This window comes from Acomys russatus, chromosome 32 (assembly GCF_903995435.1).
Source record: "Acomys russatus chromosome 32, mAcoRus1.1, whole genome shotgun sequence".
Classification (NCBI taxonomy): domain Eukaryota; kingdom Metazoa; phylum Chordata; class Mammalia; order Rodentia; family Muridae; genus Acomys; species Acomys russatus.
Window position 1 is genome coordinate 3,504,718 of NC_067168.1, and position 22,790 is coordinate 3,527,507.

The 22,790-nt window shown below is 42.9% G+C and overlaps 1 protein-coding gene across 4 annotated transcripts in view; it reads left to right on the forward strand.

Annotated features, from left to right (window-relative positions):
• Positions 1–22,790, forward strand: part of Atosa (atos homolog A) — a 72,762-nt gene that overhangs the window by 38,899 nt on the left and 11,073 nt on the right. For all 4 annotated transcript variants that reach the window (XR_007830094.1, XM_051140182.1, XM_051140181.1 and 1 more), the window contains 7 exons: positions 7,714–7,898; positions 8,804–9,006; positions 9,239–9,364; positions 10,721–12,542; positions 15,043–15,156; positions 17,489–17,568; positions 18,698–18,806. Coding sequence is in view for 3 of the 4 variants with exons in the window: in XM_051140182.1 (XP_050996139.1) it covers positions 7,714–7,898; positions 8,804–9,006; positions 9,239–9,364; positions 10,721–12,542; positions 15,043–15,156; positions 17,489–17,568; positions 18,698–18,806 (2,639 nt within the window). In the remaining variant the exon portion in view is untranslated. The remainder of the gene's footprint in view (positions 1–7,713; positions 7,899–8,803; positions 9,007–9,238; positions 9,365–10,720; positions 12,543–15,042; positions 15,157–17,488; positions 17,569–18,697; positions 18,807–22,790) is intronic.

Sequence of the window (22,790 nt, forward strand, 5' to 3'; positions counted from 1 at the left end):
ATAATCCATGGAATTTTGGTATTAGAGGTTATACATATAGAAAGGTTATTCACAATAGACTTGGAAAATGCCAGTTGTTTTAAAAAGACCCTTTCCTGCTGCTTAATAGATCTTTGCATGCATTACAAGTCTAGTAGTAGCAAGTATTAAAGATGCAACCCTTCTTCCTCTCACAATAGTAACCCTTTTTCTGTCTTTAGACACTGAAAACATTTGTAAGTACTGTGTGTTCATATTTACCAGGCATTGGAATGGTTTGTATCCTTAATTAGGACTGGAGGGGTAGCTCTGTGGTAGAGCACTTGCCTAGCACATGCGAAGCCCTGAGCTTAATCCACAACCATGCCAAAATGAAAAAACTGAGATCTGATCATGATGCCTACCTGTCATCCTGGCCCTCAGGATGCTGAGGCAGGAGAATTCAAGGCTAGCTTGGGATACATAGCAGTTCCACACCAGCCTGGGCTGTATATTGAAACTGTCTCAAATAAGACAAAAAATACAAACTAGCTGGGCAGTATGTAGTGATGGATGCCATTTTCTTGAGGATTCTGACTTACATGACATTTGTCAAATCAAGATAACTTTATAAGCAAACCTTCTTGGCCCAAAAGATGAGATATGTGAAAAATATTCACCTAGTTACTATATTTAGTTGTGAAATATTAAAACACTCTGTTGCCAAGGTCAGAAATAAGATGTTCACTGTTGCTACTTGTGTGCTGTGTTGTATAGCTAGCCATTGTAATACAGCAAGAAAAACAAGCTAAAGCATAAAGACTGGAAATAGAGAATCAAAACTCATTTGCAGTAATTATGGTTGATGAGTTAGACCATCCTGTATGCAGGATATAGGTACACCTCTGCCTTCCCGGCCCTAAGATTGCAATGGGATTTTTTTTTAAAGTGTGTCTTTATGTCTGTGTGTGTCTTCCCTGCATATATGATTACACACTGTGTGTGTGCCTGGTGCCCACAGAGGTCAGAACTGGGCATCAGATCCCCTGGAACTAGAATTATATATTGTTATGAGCCAACATGTGGGCGTTGTACCTGGGTCTTGTAGAAGAGCATCCAGTGCTCATAACCACTGAACCATGTCTCCTATGGACATTTAAAAAAATGTTTTAAATTTTTGTATTATGTGTGCATGCTTGTCTATGTGTGTTTGTGCACATGAGTACAGTGTCCACAGAGACCAGAGAAGGACATCAGATCTCCTAGAGCTGGAGTTACAGGCAGTTGTGAGCTGCCCATCCTGGGTGCAAGCACTTGACCCACTAAGCCATCTCCCACTCACCGTAGCACCAGATGCTGCCTCCTGATCTTGTCTTTTATTATACACTTTATAAGTCTGTGATATGCTGTGCTTTCCCTTCAATCAGCAAGTTACATTTTAAATGTATTATAAGTCTAAGCATGGTGACAACAATAATGATCCCAGTGCTTGGTAAGTTGAGGCAGTAGGCTTGCCATGAGCTCACCTGAGCCACTGTAAATTCTAGTTCACCTGAGCTACATACAGAGACTGTCTGAAAAGACAAAAGGAAATAAAGGAAAATCATTTTAAAATGAGAATATAGCCAACAAGATGGCTAGGAGGGCAGGGCATGCACGCTCATCTGATAACCTGAGTTCATTCTCATGGTGATGGGGCATTATCTCCCGAAAGCTGTTCTCTGAGCTCCTTACTGCATGGAATACATGTGCAAAAATACTCACATACAAAGTAAAATGTAAAAATAAATAGAACAAACCAACCAGCAAACAAACAAAAACGCCAACACTAAATACTGCTTAGTATTTATCTGCACTTTTGAGGTATCTAGTGCTGTTTGAGTGGATCCAGATGATGCAGTTTTCTCTGTCAGGAGGGCTCACTTTAACATCTCTGGTCAGGCATGTCTTCTGCAGGGGAATTGTTTCAGGTTTGCTGTGTATGTTTGTCTTGTTTTATTTTTGAGACAAGGTCTCACTGTGTAGCCCAGGCCAGCCTCAAACTCACAGAGACCTGCCTGCCTCTGCCTCCCAGCTGTTTGGATTAATGGTATGTGCCACCACACCTGCTTGGCGTTTGTTGTATCTTTAAAATCATTCTGCTTTGGTTTGTAATGAGTTTTTGGTTGAGATGATTTTGTTTGGTGCTTTCCTGTTCTGTGTTCTCGTCTCTGCTGTCTGGTACCTAGCCACCCTGACCTCCTTTCTAGTCACTTTTTCCCCTTATTCATGGGGACCGATGAACGCTATCTGCTTCTTCCATGCCTCAGCATAGAAGCCTGCTCCTGTGCATTTCCCTGTCAGAGATGCCTGTCCTACGGTTGGTTTGTAGTGTGGAGTAATCTGCACCCCTCTTCTTCTGCCTTGGCTGAAAACAGTCCAGTGGCTGACAAATAGAGTTCCCTGAAGGGGTGAACAGAGAAGTCAGAAGCTTTCCTTGCAGTATGTCCCCCAGAGAGAAACAAGGCCTGTGGAAAGCCCTCCTTTCCCCCAAGGATAGACAAGGTCTTTCTCGTCCTCCATTAGAAACAAAGAAATTAAGTAACATGTCTGAACTTGTCCAAAATTGAACACTCTGAATCTTACCACCTTTTTGTAAAACTGCATTCTCCAATCAATCTTTTAATTACAGTCGCAGAACAGGTACTAATTAAAGGTCAATTTTGTGGGTGAAACAGGAGGATTTCTTGGAGTTGAAGGCCAAACTGGGTTACATAGCAAGTTCAGGCCAGCCTAGAGTACAGGGTAAAACCTTGTTGAAACATTGTACACAAAAGTCTTTACGTGAATTTTACTTGTAATTCTCTTTGGCTATCAATGTTGTTGAGTATATTCTAGCTTCCTTTCTATTTTTTTATTTTCTGTGTGGGTGTTTTGTCTACATGTCTGTCTGTGTGCCACATGCATCCACTGCCCTCGGAGGCCAGAAGAGGCCATCAGACTCCTGTAGCTTCAGTTAGAAATGGTTGTGAGCCATCATGATTCTTCTGGCAATTGAACTTGGGTCCTCTGGAAGAGCGCTGAGTCTGCTCTATAAGGCACTGACTTCACTTCTTAAGGAAGATATATGTCTCAAAACATTTCTTCAACCAGCCAAATGCACCAGAAAGGAAATAATCATGAAAACAATAGTTTAATTCACAGTCTAGTTCTTTGTAAAGAAAATCATTCTGAGCTGGGGATGGTGGGTCACGCCTTTAATCCTAGCACTCAGAAGGTGGAGGCAGGTGGATCACTGTGAGTTCAAAGCCAGCCTGGTCTACAAAGCGAGTGCAGGACAGCCAAGGCTACACAGAGAAACCCTGTCTCAAAAAAAAAAAAAAAAAAGAAAAGAAAAGAAAATCATTCTGACTATATGAACTTGTACAGTTATAGTGTATTTTAAAGAAAGTGCCTATTGACTATACTGGGTTTGCTATTTAATGGTTGGCAGTTAGCTAAAGACAAACCTAAGTTTCTACCATAGCAAGATATACCAAAATCAAAGGGCAGAGTCTTTTCTCAGAAATTTCTGAAGTAAGAATTTTTATTTCATTGGCTGGGGATGAGACTTGGTATTTGAATACCTCAGAAGCATGATTGGGGTCCTGGATCTGATCCGCAGCACTGAGGGAAGAGTCACTTCAGCTTGCCCAATTACTCAGTAGCAGAGCTTACATGTTTGTGCCACAGGGTTCCACTAACTATCACGTTGTAATAATTCAGGTTCAAAAGTAATTACAATTTGGACATCTTACTTAATTTAACCCTTCTAAGTACATACAATTAATATCTAAAATATAATTTATCTGAAGCCCGCAGAAGAGGACCAGTGAGATGGCTCAGCAGGTAAAGGCACTTGCCAAATGAGTCTGAGTTTGATCCCCAGAACCCACAAAATCCCAGGAAGAGGGGAGACTTGGTTCTAGAATTTGCACTCAGATCTCCACACATGTGGTATGGCTCACGAAACTTACACTCAGGTACATGCAAAACACACACACACACACACACACACACACACAGAGAGAGAGAGAGAGAGAGAGAGAGAGAGAGAGAGAGAGAGAGAGAGAGAGAGAGAGAAAATGTAGGTTTCTAAATAATACCTATCAAAAACAAGCAAAATGACTGTCTAAATTATTTAAGATCTGGACTCTGTAAAAGCTGTCCTGAGAGCTTTCTAGAACCCATGCCATAAGTTGGAATGGTTGCCTTTGAGTCTTTTTGGCCTGAAATAGAACTAGGAGAGGATTGAGGAGAACTGCTGATGGAGCGCAGCCTTCAAGGTGGATTTCTCCCTGTTGATAATACGTGTAAGCCTGGGCATGTGATTCTGAAATTTAGTTTTCTCTTCCACAAGGAGGGAAATAGTGTCCAATGGTTTTATTTAAGTTTAATGTTGTGTCTCTTACATGAATGCCAATATTCTTTTAAAAAAAAAAAACTTACAAATAACCCTTGCAACTGCAAATGTGGTCTGCAAGTTGTTGCTGTCTCAGTTTAATCAAGTGAAAAGGTGGCTAGGGAACGGTCTTGGGGGTGAAGCACTTGGCCACAAGTGTGAGGACCAAGTTCAGATCCTCAACACCCACATATAAGCCTGACAGGCCTGACAGCCACCTGCAGCTCCAGTTCAGGAGTTGGAGACAGCAGGTCCCCAGGAGAGCGACACCCCCTCAATGGCCAGCTCCAGCTTCAGCAGAAAGCCTAGCTCAGAGAAAGTAGAGAAGAGTCACAAAAGGCACCCTTCCACACATGTGAGCACTCACACACACGCCAAGATACAGAAATTAAATAAAGGAAAGCTGAGATAAAAATGGTGTGTGTGTGTGTGTGTGTTCAGTGTACATAGGAGAGGGGGGGGGACATAGGGAAGCTAGAACAACTGTGGATGGTTGGTCCTTTTTGTTTCATGTTTCCATGGTTCCAAGGATGAAGTGTTAAGACTCTCACTGTGAAGAAGCAGATGGTTCTGAGTGCAACAGAGCCCTCAAGAGAGTGCCGAGCTCATCTTCAGTGTTGATTGGTTTCTTCAGCCTTTCCCTTTTCCCGGTCACATTAGTGGTCAGTGTCCCAAGATTTGAAGAAGGTTGTCTGAAATAATTGTCTGGGGAAAATGGTGGTATGTAATCATGTGGATGAGGAAGGCATGACTCTAGGGTGCAGGCCAGAGTCTGGCAACACCCACTCACTGTGTCAGGGCCTTACGCAAGCTCTGGGAAGAGAAGGAAGTCAGTAAGAGGTCAGTGTAGAGAGCAGGTCAGACAGAGGCCATTCACAGACAAGATGGGGCATTCTTCACAAGGCTGTGGGTAGAGAAAAGGAGCAGAAAGGCATTCCTGGTGCATTGGAAAGAGAATGGAAGGTACAAGAGCTCTGTAGATGGGGTAGAGAGACTAGTAACCTGGGACTCAGGCAGTGTCCATATCAGAGTCCATGTCACATTGTCCAGCCAGAGCAGCTGGCTCTGTGTGACAGCTCTGGCCCTCGTGTCAGGCTTGAAGGTTTATAAGTGGATTCATTAGGAAGCCAACAAGTGAAGAAGAGATAACAAAACCTTTGTACCCTGAGGATTATAATGGAGTGCGTTTTCAGTAAGACAGATGTGCACTAGGGTGGGAGATGGACCAGGCTCCTCAGCCTCCGTGCACTGTGTTTGCAGTCTGCTGGGAGCTGGGCTGGGGCTTTGGAGAGCCGTGCTCTTGAGTATCTGGACTTGAGCCCTCTTCAACTAGAAAAGGGGGCAGCTTAGTGAAAGCTCTAGATGCTTGTGAGATCCAGAGATCACAGCTACATGTGCAAGGACAGGCTGCTGACAGTTCCCAGGGCAGGGTCTGAGGGCTTATGTGGAGGTTGAGTTATTAGACTTACCGAGGGTTCTTTCAACCCTAGAGGCTATACTTTTATGCTCTTCAGATGCAGTGGGCTAGATGTGTGATAACACATGGCAGCTGGCCCAGCATTTGAGAGACAGAGGAAGGACACTCGAAGGTTAAGGACAGCCTTGACTATTTAGTGAATCTGAGGCCAGCCTGGACTAAATGAGAACTTGTCTTAAAAAACAAACAAAAGAGAGGCAGAAGTAGCTCAGGAAAACCTCAGGAGAAAGCACAGCCACTCTTCGTGAGAGACACAGCGTGAGCAGAGTGTGCCAGCACCAGAACCTGCCTTGCACGCACACCGCTGCCTTTGCACTCTTGAGAACGCCACACAGTTGAGCAGCACACAGCTCTGTTTGGGGATGGGATGGAGGAGCAGTGTTCTTCCCAGGGCTGGCTGGGCTGCTGCACATGTTGTTTGACTTATTTCTGCTGCCTGCCAAGGCAGTAGAAAGATTCCAGGCCACTCATGCCACAGAGTAAAATGGAAAAGAGGCCAGGGAAAAACCTGAGAGATTACTATAGAGACAATTTATTTAAAATAATATGTTTTTATCTTCAGAGAAGGTAGTCTGTTGATATGAATCAAAATGTTTTTCTGTGAATTTATCCCAAAGAAATAATAGTGAATTCACTAAGCTGACTATTAAAGCATATCAGTTTTCAAGCGTATTTATAGATTCTTATGTCTATTTAGATCGATTAAATAGATCGTGATATAGTTATAGCTAAATAAAACTATAGACTAGTTTTAAGAAGGAAAGCTGTCCATAAGTTAAAACACATGTTAAAATACGTTGTGTGTTGTTTGTTTTAAAATACGGTTTTTTAAAAGATAGAAATTAGTGGGGCAGCAGGATGGCTCAGCCAGTAAAGGTGCTTGCCAGCAAGCCTGACAACCTGAGTTCAGTCTCAGGAGCTCTCATAGTGAAAGGAAACAAAATATATAATAGCAGACTTTATGGTCATGGTGAACAGTAGCATTATTATAGTAGTTACGAGCCTGGCTTCTGGAGCCAACCTGTCTGTCCAAACTGCATATTGTGTGGGGTGAGCATTTGTCCAGCTTCATCCACTTGCTTTGGTTGCCTGTGAGAAGCAGGCAGGAGTCCTCGCCCTTCAGTGCTCTGAGGCCTGAGCTCTTCTAGAAGGAGGCCTTAGAACTGGTGGTACTTGATGCCAGTAAGTCACGCCTTCAGTGTTAGCTGTCATCCTCCTGCCTCAGCCTCCCCAGTGCTGGGATTTTAGACCTAGACTACTACACCCTCAGTCAGAGAAGGGTTTTGTTGTTGGCAGTGGTGGTTTGAGCTTTGCTTTTTGAATTTAGTTTTTGCTTTTTGAGACGGGGTCTTGCCTAAGTATGCAGCCTAGGCTGGCCTCAAACTTACAGCTATCCTCCTGCCTTAGGCTTCTGAGTGCTGTGATTATTGTACGTAGCTGTCGTGAGTTCCTGTTGAGTATAGGGCTAGAAGTGCATCTCAGTGACAGAATAAGCTGAAGTAACCAGGCATGGTGCTTCACACCTGCAGTCTCAGAACCTGAGATGGAGGCAGGGAAATTAGGAGTTCAAGACTAACCTCTACCACTTAGTAAACTCAAGGCCAGCCTGGGCTACATGAGACCCTATCTCTAAGCAATTAGTTCATTAAAAATCAATGAGCTAGGGATATAGCTCAGTTGCAGAGAATTGTTGGCATAGTAAAGCGCTGGCCTAGTGTATGTGTGGCCGTGGTTTCAGTCCCATAATGATAGCTAAATAAGTCACAGCACTGTAAAAAAAAAAAAAAAAAAAGAATAATAATTCAAGTGGTGGAAATCTTAATACAATACAGAATTTTCCTTTTTTTTTTAATGCCAGATGCCTTGGATGAATATTTTGAGTATGACGCAGAGGAGTTCTTGGTGTCTTTGGCCTTGCTGATAACAGAAGGAAGAACACCTGAGTGCTCCGTGAAAGGGCGTGCAGAGAGTTTCCACTGTCCTCCAGCACAGTCTCGTTTTCCAGGAACAGCCAGACATGAATGCAGCGACAAGCTGGCCCAGGTGATCACCAGGCTCCATTGCTGTTGGGGTTTGTCCTTTGTATAAACTGGTTTACATTTTTTCATGCCTTCTATTCTGTTAGAGTGATTTTTGTGTTTGAGTGGGTGCTTGGAAGTGCTATAGGAAAAGTCGCTAAGCGGAGGGGAGGGTGAAAGCCCCCCTTCTGCCCCCACACACCGTCTGAGGCCTCACTGCTGTGATCTGCTTCTTTACTTGTAGTCTTACCTTGGCCCGCCCACTTTATGTTCTGCTTCATTAGATAACTCATTGTTATGATGATTTTCCTGCATTAATTATTTCCCCTGTGTTTTTTCAGTTGGAATAATTTTGTTATATTAATATTTTAAAAGAGAAATGTTGAACATTGTGATAAGTAGTACATAATGTAATTTAAAACATTTTCCAGCTATTAATTTCTTAATGTATTCCTGAACTTTAACTTTTTAAAAATTTATTTATTTATTTACTGATTTTAGTTTTTTTGAGACAGGGATTCTCTGTGTAACCCTGGCTGTCCTGGTACACAGTCTGTAAAGAACTCAGAAATCCTCCTGCCTCTACCTCCCAAGTCATAGGATTAAGTCCTGCGCCACCAACAGCTTAATTTTTAAATTAAAAAAAAATTTATATGAGTGTTTTGCCTGCATGTATATCTATCTGTACCACCTGAATGCTGAGTGCCCATGGAAGTCAGAAGAGGCCACAGGTTCCCCTGGAGCTGGAATTACAGGTGGGAGTGGAATCCCCACCTAAGGATGCTGGGAATGGAAGAGACAGGCAAGCCCGACCAAGTGCTACCTCATATGCCCTGCCTCTTATGCAGATATCTACAATTACAGCTTGGAACTTTAAATACAAAGTTAGGGCCGTTATTGAGACATTTGTTTATATTCCATTTCTCTCAGTGCCGCCAAGCCAGACGAACCAGATCTGAGGTCACGCTGTTGTGGAAAAATAATCTTCCAATCATGGTGGAAGTGATGCTCCTTCCAGATTGCTGCTACAGTGACGAGGGGCCTAGCACAGAGGGCACGGATCTGAACGACCCGGCCATTAAGCAAGACGCATTGTTACTGGAGCGGTGGATCTTGGAGCCGGTTCCCCGACAGTGAGTTGTTCACCCTCCTACACCTTGCTAAACCCCTCTTTTTTAAGTAGTAAAGTTGAGATACTTAATATAGTCTCTAAGTAATTATGACACCAGGTGACATTAGGAAGCGCACACATAGGTACTCTTAGGGTACACAGCCCGAGGGGCGCTTGTTCCCACTTTCCTCTTCCAAAAGTGTAGTTGTTCTGTACTTAGCGACTGTGTGACTGCGCCATCTTCCTTCCCTTAGGAACGGTGATCGCTTCATCGAAGAGAAGGCGCTTCTGCTGGCTGTCCGGTCGTTCGTGTTTTTTTCTCAGTTAAGTGCTTGGCTGAGTGTTTCTCATGGTGCTATTCCAAGAAATATTCTTTACAGGTATGTCCGGGGTGGAGCGGGGGTGGGGGGTGGGTATAGTTTACTGAGTGGTGTTTTACCTGTCAAAAGCATATTTCCTTCATCATAAATGAAAATCAGTACCGGTTGATGAAGCTTCTCTCAAAACAGGCTAAGAGGATAATTATGTTGTATGAGTAATCTTGTTGGGCTAAGTCTTGTTAAGATAGCTTAGTGGGTTTAAATTTGGTGTAGAATAATGTTTCTGGAACATTCAGGCTTACCTTAGGAAGCCAAGCTGGACTTAAATGCTGTGATGAAGTAAAAGCAGAGGTCACCTGGGTTTGTGACCTTTTTTGATGATCTGGAGTTTTCTGCTAAAACACAAACACTGGTGGACATAGTGCTGTGTGCCTACAGTGCCAGCTACTCTGAACGCCGGAGTAGGAGCATTGCCGGAATAGTGAGTTTGAACCTGAGCAAGAGACAAGAGCATCTAGATAGATAGATAGATAGATAGATAGATAGACAGACAGACAGACAGACACACACACACACACACACACACACATACATACATACATACATACATAGATACATAGATATGTGTATATATGTATATACACATACACATACATAAACTTTTTAAAGTTTTTTTCAAGGCAGGTGTTTCTCTATGTAGCTTTGGCTGCCTACAACTCACTCTGTAGACCTGGCTAGCCTAGAACTCACAAAGATCTGCCTGCCTCTGCCTCCCGGGCATTAGGATTGAAGGCATGCACCACCACTGCCCAGCCCTTTTTTTCTTTCTATTTTGGCAAATATGATTAAGTTATAATATTCTTGAGCTTTTGATCTTTTGTTCCTAAAAAGAGAAAATCTCAGTTGAGCATAGTGGGTCATGCCTGTAATCCCACAGAAGGCTAAAAGTAAGAGGGTCATTGCAAGTTTGAAACCAACCTGTGCTACATAGTAAATTCCAAGACACCCTGGGCTACAGAGTGAAACTCTTATTTGTTTTGTTTTGGGGACAGGGTTTCTCTGTGTAGCCCTGGCTGTCCTGAAACTTGCTCTATAGACCAGTGTGGCCTCAAGGTCAAGGATCTGCCTGTGTTTGCCTCCTGAGTGCTAGGATTAACAGTGTATATGGATTAAATGTGTGCACTATTACCATCTGGCTATGAAACTGTCTTAAAGACCAAAACAACAACAACAACAAAAAGGTTCCCTCTTCCAAAGCCAGTCTCCTGTGCCATGTGTGCTGGTTTTAGTGGTAGCTTGCATGGTAGAGTGGCTGAAAGTGGGCCTAGGTGGGTGTTAATGTAATGCTTTATATCCTTACGGTGATCTGTAGTGATGGAGGGCGGCTTGTGACTGGTCTGTGTTACTTGGTTCTAGAATCAGTGCTGCTGATGTCGACTTGCAGTGGAGTTTTTCACAGACTCCAACTGAGCACGTGTTTCCTGTTCCCAATGTCTCTCACAATGTGGCCTTGAAAGTCAGCGTTCAGTCCTTACCCAGACAAGCTCATTATCCAGTTCTGGCCTGTAGCATTCATACTAACATTGGTCTATATGAGAAGAGAATTCAAGAACAGGAGCTTAGAGTCTATCAGCATCAACATCAGCATCAGCATCGTGGCCCTGGCGAACTGGAGCACCGTTGTCCCAGCGGCCCACAGAGTCTTTGCAGCAAACACACATGGACCATGGCACCTGTGAGTGCCCTGCATGTAAGAAGTGGCATGCCCCCAGAGTACACTGTAGCCATTAGAAACGTCAGGCTCTGCCCAGGCACAGGAAGCAAGTCTGACCATGGGGCGTCTCAAACCAATGCCATGGGCCTCAGCGGCACCGGAGAAGTCAAGTCACAGGAGACATCAGGGAGAACTTTAAAATCACTCTCTGTGATTGATTCTAGTGCCCCCAGCTGTCAGAGCTCCCGGCAGTCTGTGGGAGAGCCCAGCCCTTTAATCGACTCCCTGATTCAGGATCGACAAGAAGTCATTGCCAGGATTGCTCAGCACTTGATCCACTGTGACCCCAGCTCCTCCCGTGTGTCCGACCTCCCCTTTAACGCCCAGGAGCCCACTTCACTTAGCCCAAAGCTTCACCCAGGGTCGCAAGAAAGTGAGGGTGTGAGAAGGTGCAAAGAGGCCTTCGCGGTCTCTTTTGGGAGTCCAGACTTTAGCTCCCCAGAAGGCACCAGTGAGGGGAAAGTGAGAGGGAAGTCGGAAACTAAGCAAGGTGAAACCTGCACCTCTCACAGCCCTTACCCTCGCCAGCCTGGGGAGGCAAACCCGCTGATTGGCTCTTTGCTCCAGGAGCGGCAGAGTGTCATAGCCCGGATCGCACAGCACTTGGAGCACATAGACCCCACAGCTCACATTCCCCGGCCTGCATTCGGCAAGCACGACTCCAATTCCATTCCTTCTAAAGTGTTCAGGAGTTCATATGATGGCAAAACCTTGTTGAAGAAGAACAGAGACAGTGTCTCTGCTGCTCATACAGAAGTGTCCTTACTGGAAGACAGAGGTGATGGGGAAAGCCCCAAACCTAGTAAGTGCTTCCCGTCTTTCAGATACAGTCCTCAAGAAAAGCCTCTGGGACACGAAGCAAGAACTCAGCCTCACGACTGTCCTGCTGACCTCACCCACAGCGCCAGGCAGGAGCTGCAGGAGGCTGCTGCTGGCTTACTAACCTCCTCTAATGTGTCTCTCTGCAATGAAAGCAGCTTGGGTTTGATTAGCAGATTGGAAAGTACACCTTGTAAATCACAACTTAAGGAGCAAGAAATGAGCCATGAAACTGAGAAACAGTGTTCACACTGCAACAGTATTGACAAACAGATTTACACAAATAAATGTACGGAGAAAATAAAGGACGGGAGTCACAACCCAGGGTCTTGCGGTCACCTCCAATGTGATGACTCAAAAGGTATTGACGCAAAAGTAAAAGTTACTGTGTCGGAAATGTCTGACTATTTGAACACCTACAAAACTAATTGTTCCAATAAAGGCTTCAAAAGATCAAAGACTTGTGAGCAAAGCACTCAGCTTGGCACAGAAACTGATCTCAGTGAAGATATTGAGGGTTCCAAATGCACATCAGGTCAACTAAAAACTGAGCAGGAGGAAAAAGACGATTCAGTTGGTGAAAAACTTCAAAGTGTAAAGCACTGTTTGTCTACAAGCAAAAGACTGGAAAATGCAGACATGGGGGTAGGTAACGTAATATTTCAGATGTAATTCTCGGCTCTTAGCTGTGCTAACTGGCTGTCTGGTTATAAAGGCCCAAGGGTGCCTGCTGTCCATGGAATCCCCAGAGTGGTATGATGGGCCTTCTGCAGAGCTACTAATATCCTTGCCGACAATGCACACTCTGGAAAGTAAACACTAGGCGCTAGAAGACACGGATCATGGATCACATGGTTTAAAATTCAGTGAGTGATCACAACCAAACAAGCCAACTACAATCACAGCAGTAACTTTTTCAATTCTCAGTGGGGTCTGTCATCTGAACCTTCCAGCAGTGCCGACCCTCAGCCGCAGTCTAAAAGCTGTGTGCCCCTTTTCTCCCATGCAGAAGCACCTGATCTTTATGTCTGGCCTGTGCATGCGGGAATGAATGCCATTTACTAAAACAAACAAAAAAAGCCAAAACAGTTGATTTCTGAGCTCTTTAAAACACTCAGTTCCTGTTGGCACTTTGCCAAGGGGCAGATAGGACAGACACATGGGGTAAACTGAGGCTCAGAGGAATCCTGTCCTCCCCAGTGGCTGCTCTGGCACACTTAACCTTTTCTCAGGTCTCTTGTAATCCAGGATGACCTGGATGCTCCCTCAAGTTAATCAAGGACAAATCTGTGAGCTGGGCTAGTCCTGCATTGCCTTTTGTCTGTCTCAGTATTACAAGCAATCAGTAGGGAATGAGCAGGAAGGACGCCAACATCGCTGTGAGCATGGTGTGTTCTGCAGACAGCTCTGTCCTGTACGGATGCTGCACAGTAGTTCCTTAGGCTGTCTGCGGGAGCTGCACTAAGTGCTTACTCGGGGCATTTTAGTTCCTGGCTTTTTTCCTCACGGTTTAGTCCTTGAGTCACACAAATAAGCCATATCATTCTGAAATCCCCATAGTTCGTAAGCCTTAACATGCTGCTTAAATAGCAGGGTACACCCTAACAGTGTAATTGTCACAGAGACTTACTGTGACCTTAAGGTACAGTGGCTCATGCCTGCAGATCCAGGCTGTTAGAAGCCTGAGAGAGAGCAGGCCTGCAGACGTAGTTTGGACATGGTGCTTTGGTTAGTGTTCCAGCACTGACGTGTTCATGTACTTATTTAATATTAAATCATGCACGTGCTCCAGTGCCCTCCGCACAATGTGCGAAGGTGTGTCTGGCTGACCCTCCCCCTCCCAAGGGTGAGCTGCTTTTTACCCCACAGGCCAGGAGGACTACGTGACTTATTCTGGTTCACAAAGCTGATAAATATTAGGACTGTGGCCAACTTAGTCTTTTTTACTTTTTTTTAAAGATTTATTTTTATTATTCATACAGTGTTCTGCCTGCATGTATGCCTGCAGGCCAGAGGAAGGCATCAGATCTCAGTGTAGATGGTTGTGAGCCACCATGTCAGTGCTGGGAATTGAACTCAGGACCTTTGGAAGAGCAGTCAATGCCTTTAACCTCTGAGCCATCTCTCTAGCCCCCCGTTTTTACTTTTCATTCATATATTCTTGTATGAATTTATGATCTTCATATATAAATTTGTTCAATTTGTAAGAATTCCCCCTACTTTTTGAGAGAGGTCTCAGCTGGTTTCCCAGGCTGGCCTTGAATGCCCTGGCTTGTCAGTCTTCTTGCCTCAGCCTTGTAAGCCGCTGGGATTGCAAGCATATGCCACTATTCACACTCCACCTGTTTCTTGGCTCAGTGAAAATACAGTGCTATGACCCTGTTTCTTTTAGTGTTGTTTTTGTTTGTTTGTTTTTGTTTTTCAAGACAGGGTTTCTCTGTGTAGCCTTGACTGTCCTGGACTCAATTTGTAGACCAAGCTGGCCTCGAACTCAAAACAGTCCCTCCTGCCTCTGCCTCCCTGAGTGCTGGGATTACAGGCGTGTGCCACCACTGCCCAGCTAGCATCTAATATTTTAACTTGTTAAAAAAAAAAGAAAAAAAGAAAAGAAAAGAAAAGCTAGAAAACAGAATTAAGACTGTGTCATTACCAAGAATCATTTTTAGAGGATTAAGTTTAGTATGATGAATTAATTATAAAACAGGGGGCTGGAGAGATAGCTCAGCAGTTAAGAGCATTTACTACTCTTGCAGGGAACTCAAGTTTGGTCCCCAGCACCCACATGGTGGCTCACAGCCATCCGTAACTCCAGTTCTAGAGGACTCAATGCCCTCCTCTGGCATGCATACACACACACACACACACACACACACACACACACACACACACACACACACGCCACTAGATTGTGAATGAACATGCTGAGAAGGCAGTTGTGCTAGGCACACTGCAGAACTTTTAAATCATGGTATCAAAAACAGGTGCTACTTTCTGTTTCTGTGTATGTGCGTGTTTATACATGTAAGATGGAAAGGACTATTAGTGCTACCACCAAAGGCGTGCACCTCAGACTGCATTAGGAATGAATCTGCAGACTTACCATTGTTTAAATATTTCCACTAAAATGTAGTACTTTTCCTAACAGAGGGCTACACTGAAACATTCAAGTGTCTGGAGAAAACATAATTCTCATTCCTTGGATGGGACGTCAACCAGAGCCTTTCACCCTCAGACGGGGTTGCCTCTCCTCTCAAGTCCTGTGAGTTCCCTCACTTCCCTCATAGCCAGCATCTGCAGGCAGCACACCTGCTCTCAAGTGCATCAGCTAAAGTTCATAAAAATGTTTCAGTGACTGTGAAATAATTTTTCCGTTAGAAAACCTTGTGGGTTTTGATAGGACCATTTAACAGCTATATAATAATATAGGAAAAGACTATGAATTGAATAAAAATGAAATGTACTTCATTGGTATTGAAATTTTTCCTGAAGTTCTTCTGCTGAATATTTTAATTGTTACTAAGTGTAAAAAAAAAAAACTTTAAAAATACCTTAATATTGATAGAATTTCATATAAATGTTTTTGTTTTTAAATCTCAGTAAATACTGACACCAACAACAGTATTGCCTAGAAACTAATATAAATAGGTCCACAGTTTTGAGTGTTGTGGTTAAAATCTCACTATGGAGAGCTTGAGATTTTGCTCAGAGACACAGTGATTCGTGCAGGAGGCCCTGGGCTCCATCCCAGCAGCACTTGCAAGCATAGGGCTAGATGACTGCAAAGCAGAAGCTATCCTGGCCTGTGAAGTGAGGCCCTGTCTCCAGAAGGCAAGGCTATGTTTGAAAGAAAACCTACAGTTTTCTTTCACGTACACACACACTCCGTATGGAAAAATAGTAGCATGGAGTCAGCCGAGTAGAAGTTGAGTAGGTACATAGATGGGTATTTAGGAAGCACCTAGAATGACGGACAGAAATGGCCAGAGAAGACAAAGCAACATGCTCGTTCTGTCCAGCGGAAGTTCCAGCACAGACAAGGAGAGCGCGGAGTGTGGCGTGAAGGAGGCAGAGAGCATTATGCATCTGTACAGCTGAGCCCTTGCTTGGTTTTGTTGGTTTGTTTTATATGTTCTGGTTCTGGGACACAGCTGAGCCAGAGACCTTTTCTGTGGTATTAAAGGTTGAACTCATTTAAATGAGCACATGCTAGGAAAGCACCCTACCACTTAAACACACTTTTCCCCATTTTTTGAGGGGTGCAGGTGGTGGCTCTACTTTGAGGCAGGGTCTCCCAGAGTTGTCCATTCCAGTCCTGAACTTCCTGCTCGCTTGTCTCAGTGGCCTTTACAGCTGACAGGGTTGCCATCACTCCTAGCCTTAATCTCAGCTGTTTCTTCTTAGACCAGTGCATCAGATGTATTTTTATTAATTAATCATACATATTTTACATTCGTTCCCAAGACAAACCTAACTCTTGTGTCGTATATGACTGTGCCTTTAGTTTGCACATAGACTTTTCATTTTTAGTGTGTTTTGCCATAAATGGCTTGTGAGAAATACAATCTAGTACATGCTAGTGACTGAAAATTCAGAATACGATCTTCATGCCCATTCCCTGTAAATCGCTACATTTCTTGAGAATGTTACAGTGGATAGGATGCCAGCACTCTTAGTTTCCCCCTTTTAATCTAAGCTCTAAATGTTACAGGCACACATGTCCCCACGGTATACACATGCATGAAGAAGATAGATGACATTGACCTCTGACATTCACATATGTAAACACATACTTGCACTTGTCCATACACAGACCCATGCACCATACACAAGCACATGCACACAGACACACACACACACACACACACACACACACACACAGTAAGAGTCTTTGTGCAGAGATACTATGTAAGATTTAGTTTTGGGGAAAAACCTAGTTTTACTTAAAACCTAGTTAAAGTGCTTTCATGAGTCACCTGGGTCCCCCCCCCCCCATTTTAATAAAATGAGATTGAAAGAAAAATATGCCATGAGCATTATATTTGAAGTAAATATATGTTATGAGAGAATTTTATTACTTTAAGGATATGCTTTGGGCTGGAAAGGTGCCTCAGCAGGTAAAAATGCTTGCTGCCAAGCAGGATGACCTAATCCGATCCCTTGGGCCCACACGCCAGAAGGGAGAACTGACTCCTCTTATTGTCCTCTGCCCGCCACATCTGTTCTCCAGACCTGCGCACATACAAAACAAGGAAATAAATGTCATTTAAAACAATATGCCTAACTTGGATTTTCTAAGTGTTTTATTAATTTGAAAAGTAGTCCTTAAGGACTGGAGAGATGGCTTCACAGTTAAGAGCACCAGCTGCTCTTCCAGAGATCCCAAGTTCAATTCCCAGCACCCACATGGTGGCTCACAAGCCTCTGTAATGGAATCTGATTCCCACTTCTGGTGTGCATGGACAGAACACACACACACACACGCACGCACGCACGCATGCACGCACGCACGCACACACGCACGCGCGTATATAAAATAAAATCTTTTCTTTTTAAAGTAGTCCTTAAAAAATACAATAATTATTTTTCTTTAGGTTCCTCAAAGAAAAACACAGTCAGGTTGCTTTGATCTAGACACATCGCTGCTGCATCTGAGAAGCCTGTCCTCCAGAAGGTAATTCCCCAGGGTGTGTGGGTGTGAAATAGAATGGTGCAGCAGATAGGCTGTCTCTAAGTCAAAAGTGTAATAAAGATATTATCTTGAGAGATGACACAGTAGTTAAGGGCACTGGCTGCTCATGTAAAGACCGTGATTTGATCCCCAGCATCCACATGGTGGCTCAGAACCGTCTGTAACTCCAGTCCAGGGATTCTAACACCTTCTTCTGGCCTCCATGAGTACCAGGTGCACACATAATACATAGACATACATGTAGACAAAGCACCCCTGCATACAAATTTTATAAAAATAAAATTTTTTTAATTAAAAAAGGAACCCTGTCTCAAAAAACCAAAAAAGGAGAAATCTTATTTTCATTATAATGCTGTACAGTACTTTAGGAAGGTAAAGAGGGAGAGAGTGAGCCTGACTGTGTGCTTTTCACCCCAGCCAGAAGCACATTGGTTTAAGGGTTTAAGCCAGTTCATCCATTTCTGAGTCTTAACCTCTGTCTTCTAGCCCACATTGCATCCCTTCTTCCTTTTTAAAAAAAGATCTGTTTTCTTTGTCAGTGCTGGGGTCCAGCCGGGCTTCGTATGTGGTAGGAAAGCGTTCTGCCACCAGCCTGCATCCTCAGCTCTGTCTTTACAGTCACATGATGTTGCCTTCAAGTTCTTGTTTGCAACTGAAAGTGATGTGGAATTCTGAGTACCATGCATTTCCAGCAGCTTCTACTATGTGATTTGTTAAAAATTACACCTTGAAACCTTTTGGAGAATTATGTATGTGTGTGTGTTGCTTACTGAATATCACCAGTATGATATTTAATCTGAAAATTCAACTACAAGTTATATTAACCTTTTTTATTAAAGACAGGATTTCTCTGTGTATCTGGAACTTGTTTGTAGGCCAGGCTGGCCTCAAACTCAGAGATCCACTTGTCTCTGCCTCTCAGGTGCTGGAATTACAGGCATGTGCCTCCATTGCCTGGCTATAAATTTTGCATTTTAAAATTTGATAACATTGATTTTATTTTAGTAGTTTGAATGAAACTGTTCAGCTTCCCCTAATTCACTTTACAGATGCATATAAGAAGATGTTTCAGGTGACATGTTGTTCTGTCTTTGCTCTTATTTTTCACTAGCTCTCGACCATGTCTAAACATTGTGGAGGATGCAGATGTTCATGAAAAACCTTTTTTGAGTTCGAGTGCTCCACCGATCACAAGTCTTAGTCTCCTAGGAAACTTTGAGGTAATGTTGCTTTGAAACTATTTTAGGAGTCGAAGTGCCTTAAACCAGGGCTAAGGTATCATTATGTCTTTAACATTCTAGTGAGAAGGAAATAAATGAATAGACTTGGAATTACCATCTTGCTCCTGCACTGAAGGGGTGCTCTTCACACACTGCGATGTCTCTCACAAGCTTGAGAGGGGCTTGAACACACCCGAAAAGCTGCCACTCTGAGGTGTCTCTCGCGGGTGAATGCAGAATGGGTAGACAGAACTTTTCCACCCTTTGCATATTTCTAATTTTTTCAGTTAAACTAAACAAAATTTCATATATGATACAACAGTATTTTTTAAAAACAGAAGTAAGGCCAGGCGGTGGTGGCGCACGCCTTTAATCCCAGCACTCGGGAGGCAGAGGCAGGTGGATCACTGTGAGTTCGAGGCCAGCCTGGTCTACAAAGCGAGTCCAGAACAGCCAAGGCTACACAGAGAAACCCTGTCTCGAAATAACAAAAAACAAACAAACAAACAAACAACAAAAAAAACCAGAAGCAATCTGTTTTTCAATATGACAAATGCTTGGCTTAACGTTTTACACTGATTACTCAGTTAATTAATTACTAATTAATTAATTAACTTTACATCCTGATCGCAGCTTCCCCTCCCTCCTCTCCTCTCAGTCCCTCCCTCTTACTGCCCCTCCATACCTTCCTCCTGTCCTCCCTTTCTCATCAGAAAAGGGGAAGCAAACATCTAGTTATATCATAGCATTTGTTGAAGATGCTTTCTTTTTTCCATTGTATGGTTTTGGCTTCTTTGTCAATAATCAAGTGTCCATAGGTGTGTGGGGGCATTATTTCTGGGTCTTTGATTTAATTCCATTGATCAACCTGTCTTTTTATGGCAATATCATGTGGTTTTTAATCACTATTTCCTGTAGTACAGCTTGAAATCAGGAATGGTGATACCTCCAGAAGTTCTTTTATTGTACAGGTTTGTTTTAGGTATCCTATGTCATTTATTTTTCCATATGAAGTTGAGAATCTATAAAGAATTGTGTTGGAATTTTGATGGGAATTTTGATGCATTGAATTTGTAGATTGCTTTTGGTAAGATGGCCATTTTTACTATGTTAATTCTACGGATCCATGGGCGTGAGCGATCTTCCCATCTTCTGATGTCTTCTTCAGTTTCTTTCTTCAGAGAATTGAAGTTCTTATCATAAAGGTCTTAAACTTGCTTGGATAGAGTTACATCAAAATATTTTATATTATTTGTGGCTATTGTGAATAGCTACTAATTTTTTAGTTAATTTTATATTCAGCCACTTTAATCCATGGTGGTCTGATAAGACATAAGGGGTCATTTTCATTTTCTTGTATCTGCTGAGACTTGCTTTATGATCAAGATGTGGTCAGTTTTGGAGACTGTTTTGTGAGGTGCTTGCTGGGAAGAAGCCACACTCTTTTGTATTTGAGTGAAATGTTCTGTAGATACCTATTAGACACATTTGATTCATAGCATCCTTAGTTTCATTGTTTCTCTGAATATTTAGTTTCTGTCTGGATGACCTGTCTATTGGTGAGAGTGGCGTGTTGAAGTCTCTCCCTATTAATGTGTGGGGATCGACGTGTGATTTAAGCTTTAGTAATGTTTCTTCTACAAATGTGGGTGCCCTTGCATTTGGAGCATAGATATTCAAAATTGAATCATCATTTTGGTGTATTTTTTTCCTGTAATGAGTATGAAGCATCCTTCCCGTCTCTTCCCTTTACTCTGAGGTAATATATCTTTGATGCTGAGGTGTATTTCTTATATGCAGCAGAATGATGGATCCTGTTTTCACATCCATTCTGTTAGCCTGTGTCTTTTTATTAGGGAATTGAGTCAATTGATGTTGAGAGAAAGAGAGAGAGAGAGAGAGAGAGAGAGAGAGAGAGAGAGAATGTGTCTTTGTACATGCTTCCCTTTTTTTGGTTTTACTACAGTGGAGTTATTTCCTTTATTTTCTCAGATGTAGTTAACTTCCTTAGGTTGTAGTTTTCCTTCTAGTACCTTCTGTAGGGCTGGATTTGTGGATACATACTGTTTAAATTTGGTTTTGTCATGGAATATCTTGTTTTCTCCATCTATGGTAATTAAAATTTTTGCTGAGTATAGTAGTCTGGGCTGAAAGCTGTAGTCTCTTAGAGACTGCAAGACACCTGCCCAGGCCCTTCTGGTGTTTAGAGTTTCTGTTGAGAAGCAGGTGTAATTCTGATAGGTCTGCCTTCATATGTTATTCCCTTGCAGCTTTTAATATTTTTACTTTGTTCTGTATATTTAATGTTTTGATTATTATGTGGCAAGAGCACTTTCTTTTCTGGTTCAACTTATTTGGTGCTCTGTAAGCTCTTGTACGTTTATAGGCATCTCTGTAGGCTAAAGAAATGTTCTTCTGTGATTTTGTTGAAAATACTTTCTGGACCTTTGACCTGGAAATCGTCTCCCTTTTCTAATCCTATTATTTTTAGATTTGGTCTTTTCATAGTTTCCCAGTTTTTCTTGATTTTTTTCAGTAACTTTTTAGATTTAATATTTTCTTTGACCGATACATCAATTTCTTCTATTGTATCTTCTACACCTGAGATTCTTTATTCCATCACTTGTATTCTGTTGGGAATGTGTTTGTAGTTTCTGTTTTCTTACCTAGGTTTTTCATCTCCAGGATTCCCTCAGTATGTATTTTCTTTATTGCTTCTATTTCCATTTTCAAGTCTTGAATAGTTGTATTCATTTCTTTCACGTGTTTGGTTGTATTTTCCTGTATTTTTTAAAAGGGATTTATTTATTCCCTCTTTAAAAGTCTCTATCGTCTTCATAAGATTGGATTTAAGGTCATTTTCTTGTGCTTCAGCTATGTTAGTATGTTCAGGGCTTGCTGAAGTAGGACAGCTGGGCGCTGGTGGTGCCACATGCCCTGGCTGTTGTTAATTGTCTTCTTATGCTGGCCTTTAGCCATCTGGGTTTTGCAGATGTTACAGGTTTGGATACTGATTTTTGAGTCTGTCTTTGTTGGATAATTCCCCCTTGGTTTCTGTTTCCTCTCTGTCATCTGGCCTGAGTGTCCTGAAACTCTGGTGACTAAGGGAATCTTCAGGTCTAGTAGGGTACCTCCCCTGGCGCTTTCGTGACCTGCGTTGCCTCTGGAGTTGTGGGTGCTAAACTTGCCGCTGTGGTCCCTAGTGCTGGTGGGCCTCTGGAAAAGTAGGCAGAGTTGTTGGCTAGAAAATGGAGTCCGAGGGATAGGGTGTGGTTTAAGGCTGTTCGGTGTGTTTTAAGGGATATGGCACGCAAGGTCTTAGGGCGGAGTCCGACTTGGTTGTCCCTGGTGCCAGCCGACCTCCAAGAAAGCATGCAAAATTGTAGGGTGGGAAATGGGTCATGTGGTATGTGGTGCAGTTTCTGCTTTCAGGCAAGTTGTTGGTCAGGGACTTGGGCCTTGGCTTAATTCTATCAAAACGTCTGTATGTGGCTTTCTGTCAGGACCTTCTAGCACCTTCTAGTGTGCTCTCTCAGGGACAAATACTTTCTCTGGTAGCACTTTTATTTTCAAATATGGCCTATTATATAACCTAGGCCAGCTTAGAACTTATTAAATAGCCCAGGCTATGAACTCACAGCTGCCCTATTGCCTTAGATACCCAAGTGCTGATGAGATTGCAGGTGCAAGTCACTATGCACACAAAGAGTATATTTTCCACTTGCAAAGATAAAGATAGCATATTAGACACTTAGATCTTGCAAACAGTGGTATTCCAAGAGAATCCACTGATGGTTGAAAGAATGAGAGGAGGCATTGTGTAGGATCTAGCATAAGGTGGTTAGAAGAAGAGCTGATTTCAGGTCAGATGAAAAAACATGTCTCTTATAACAACCATCATTTCTCAGTTTGAGACATTGTCTCTCTGAAGGAGAGATAAACATGTTTTTTGTTTAAATCACAAGTGGGGGATGAGAAAAAGAC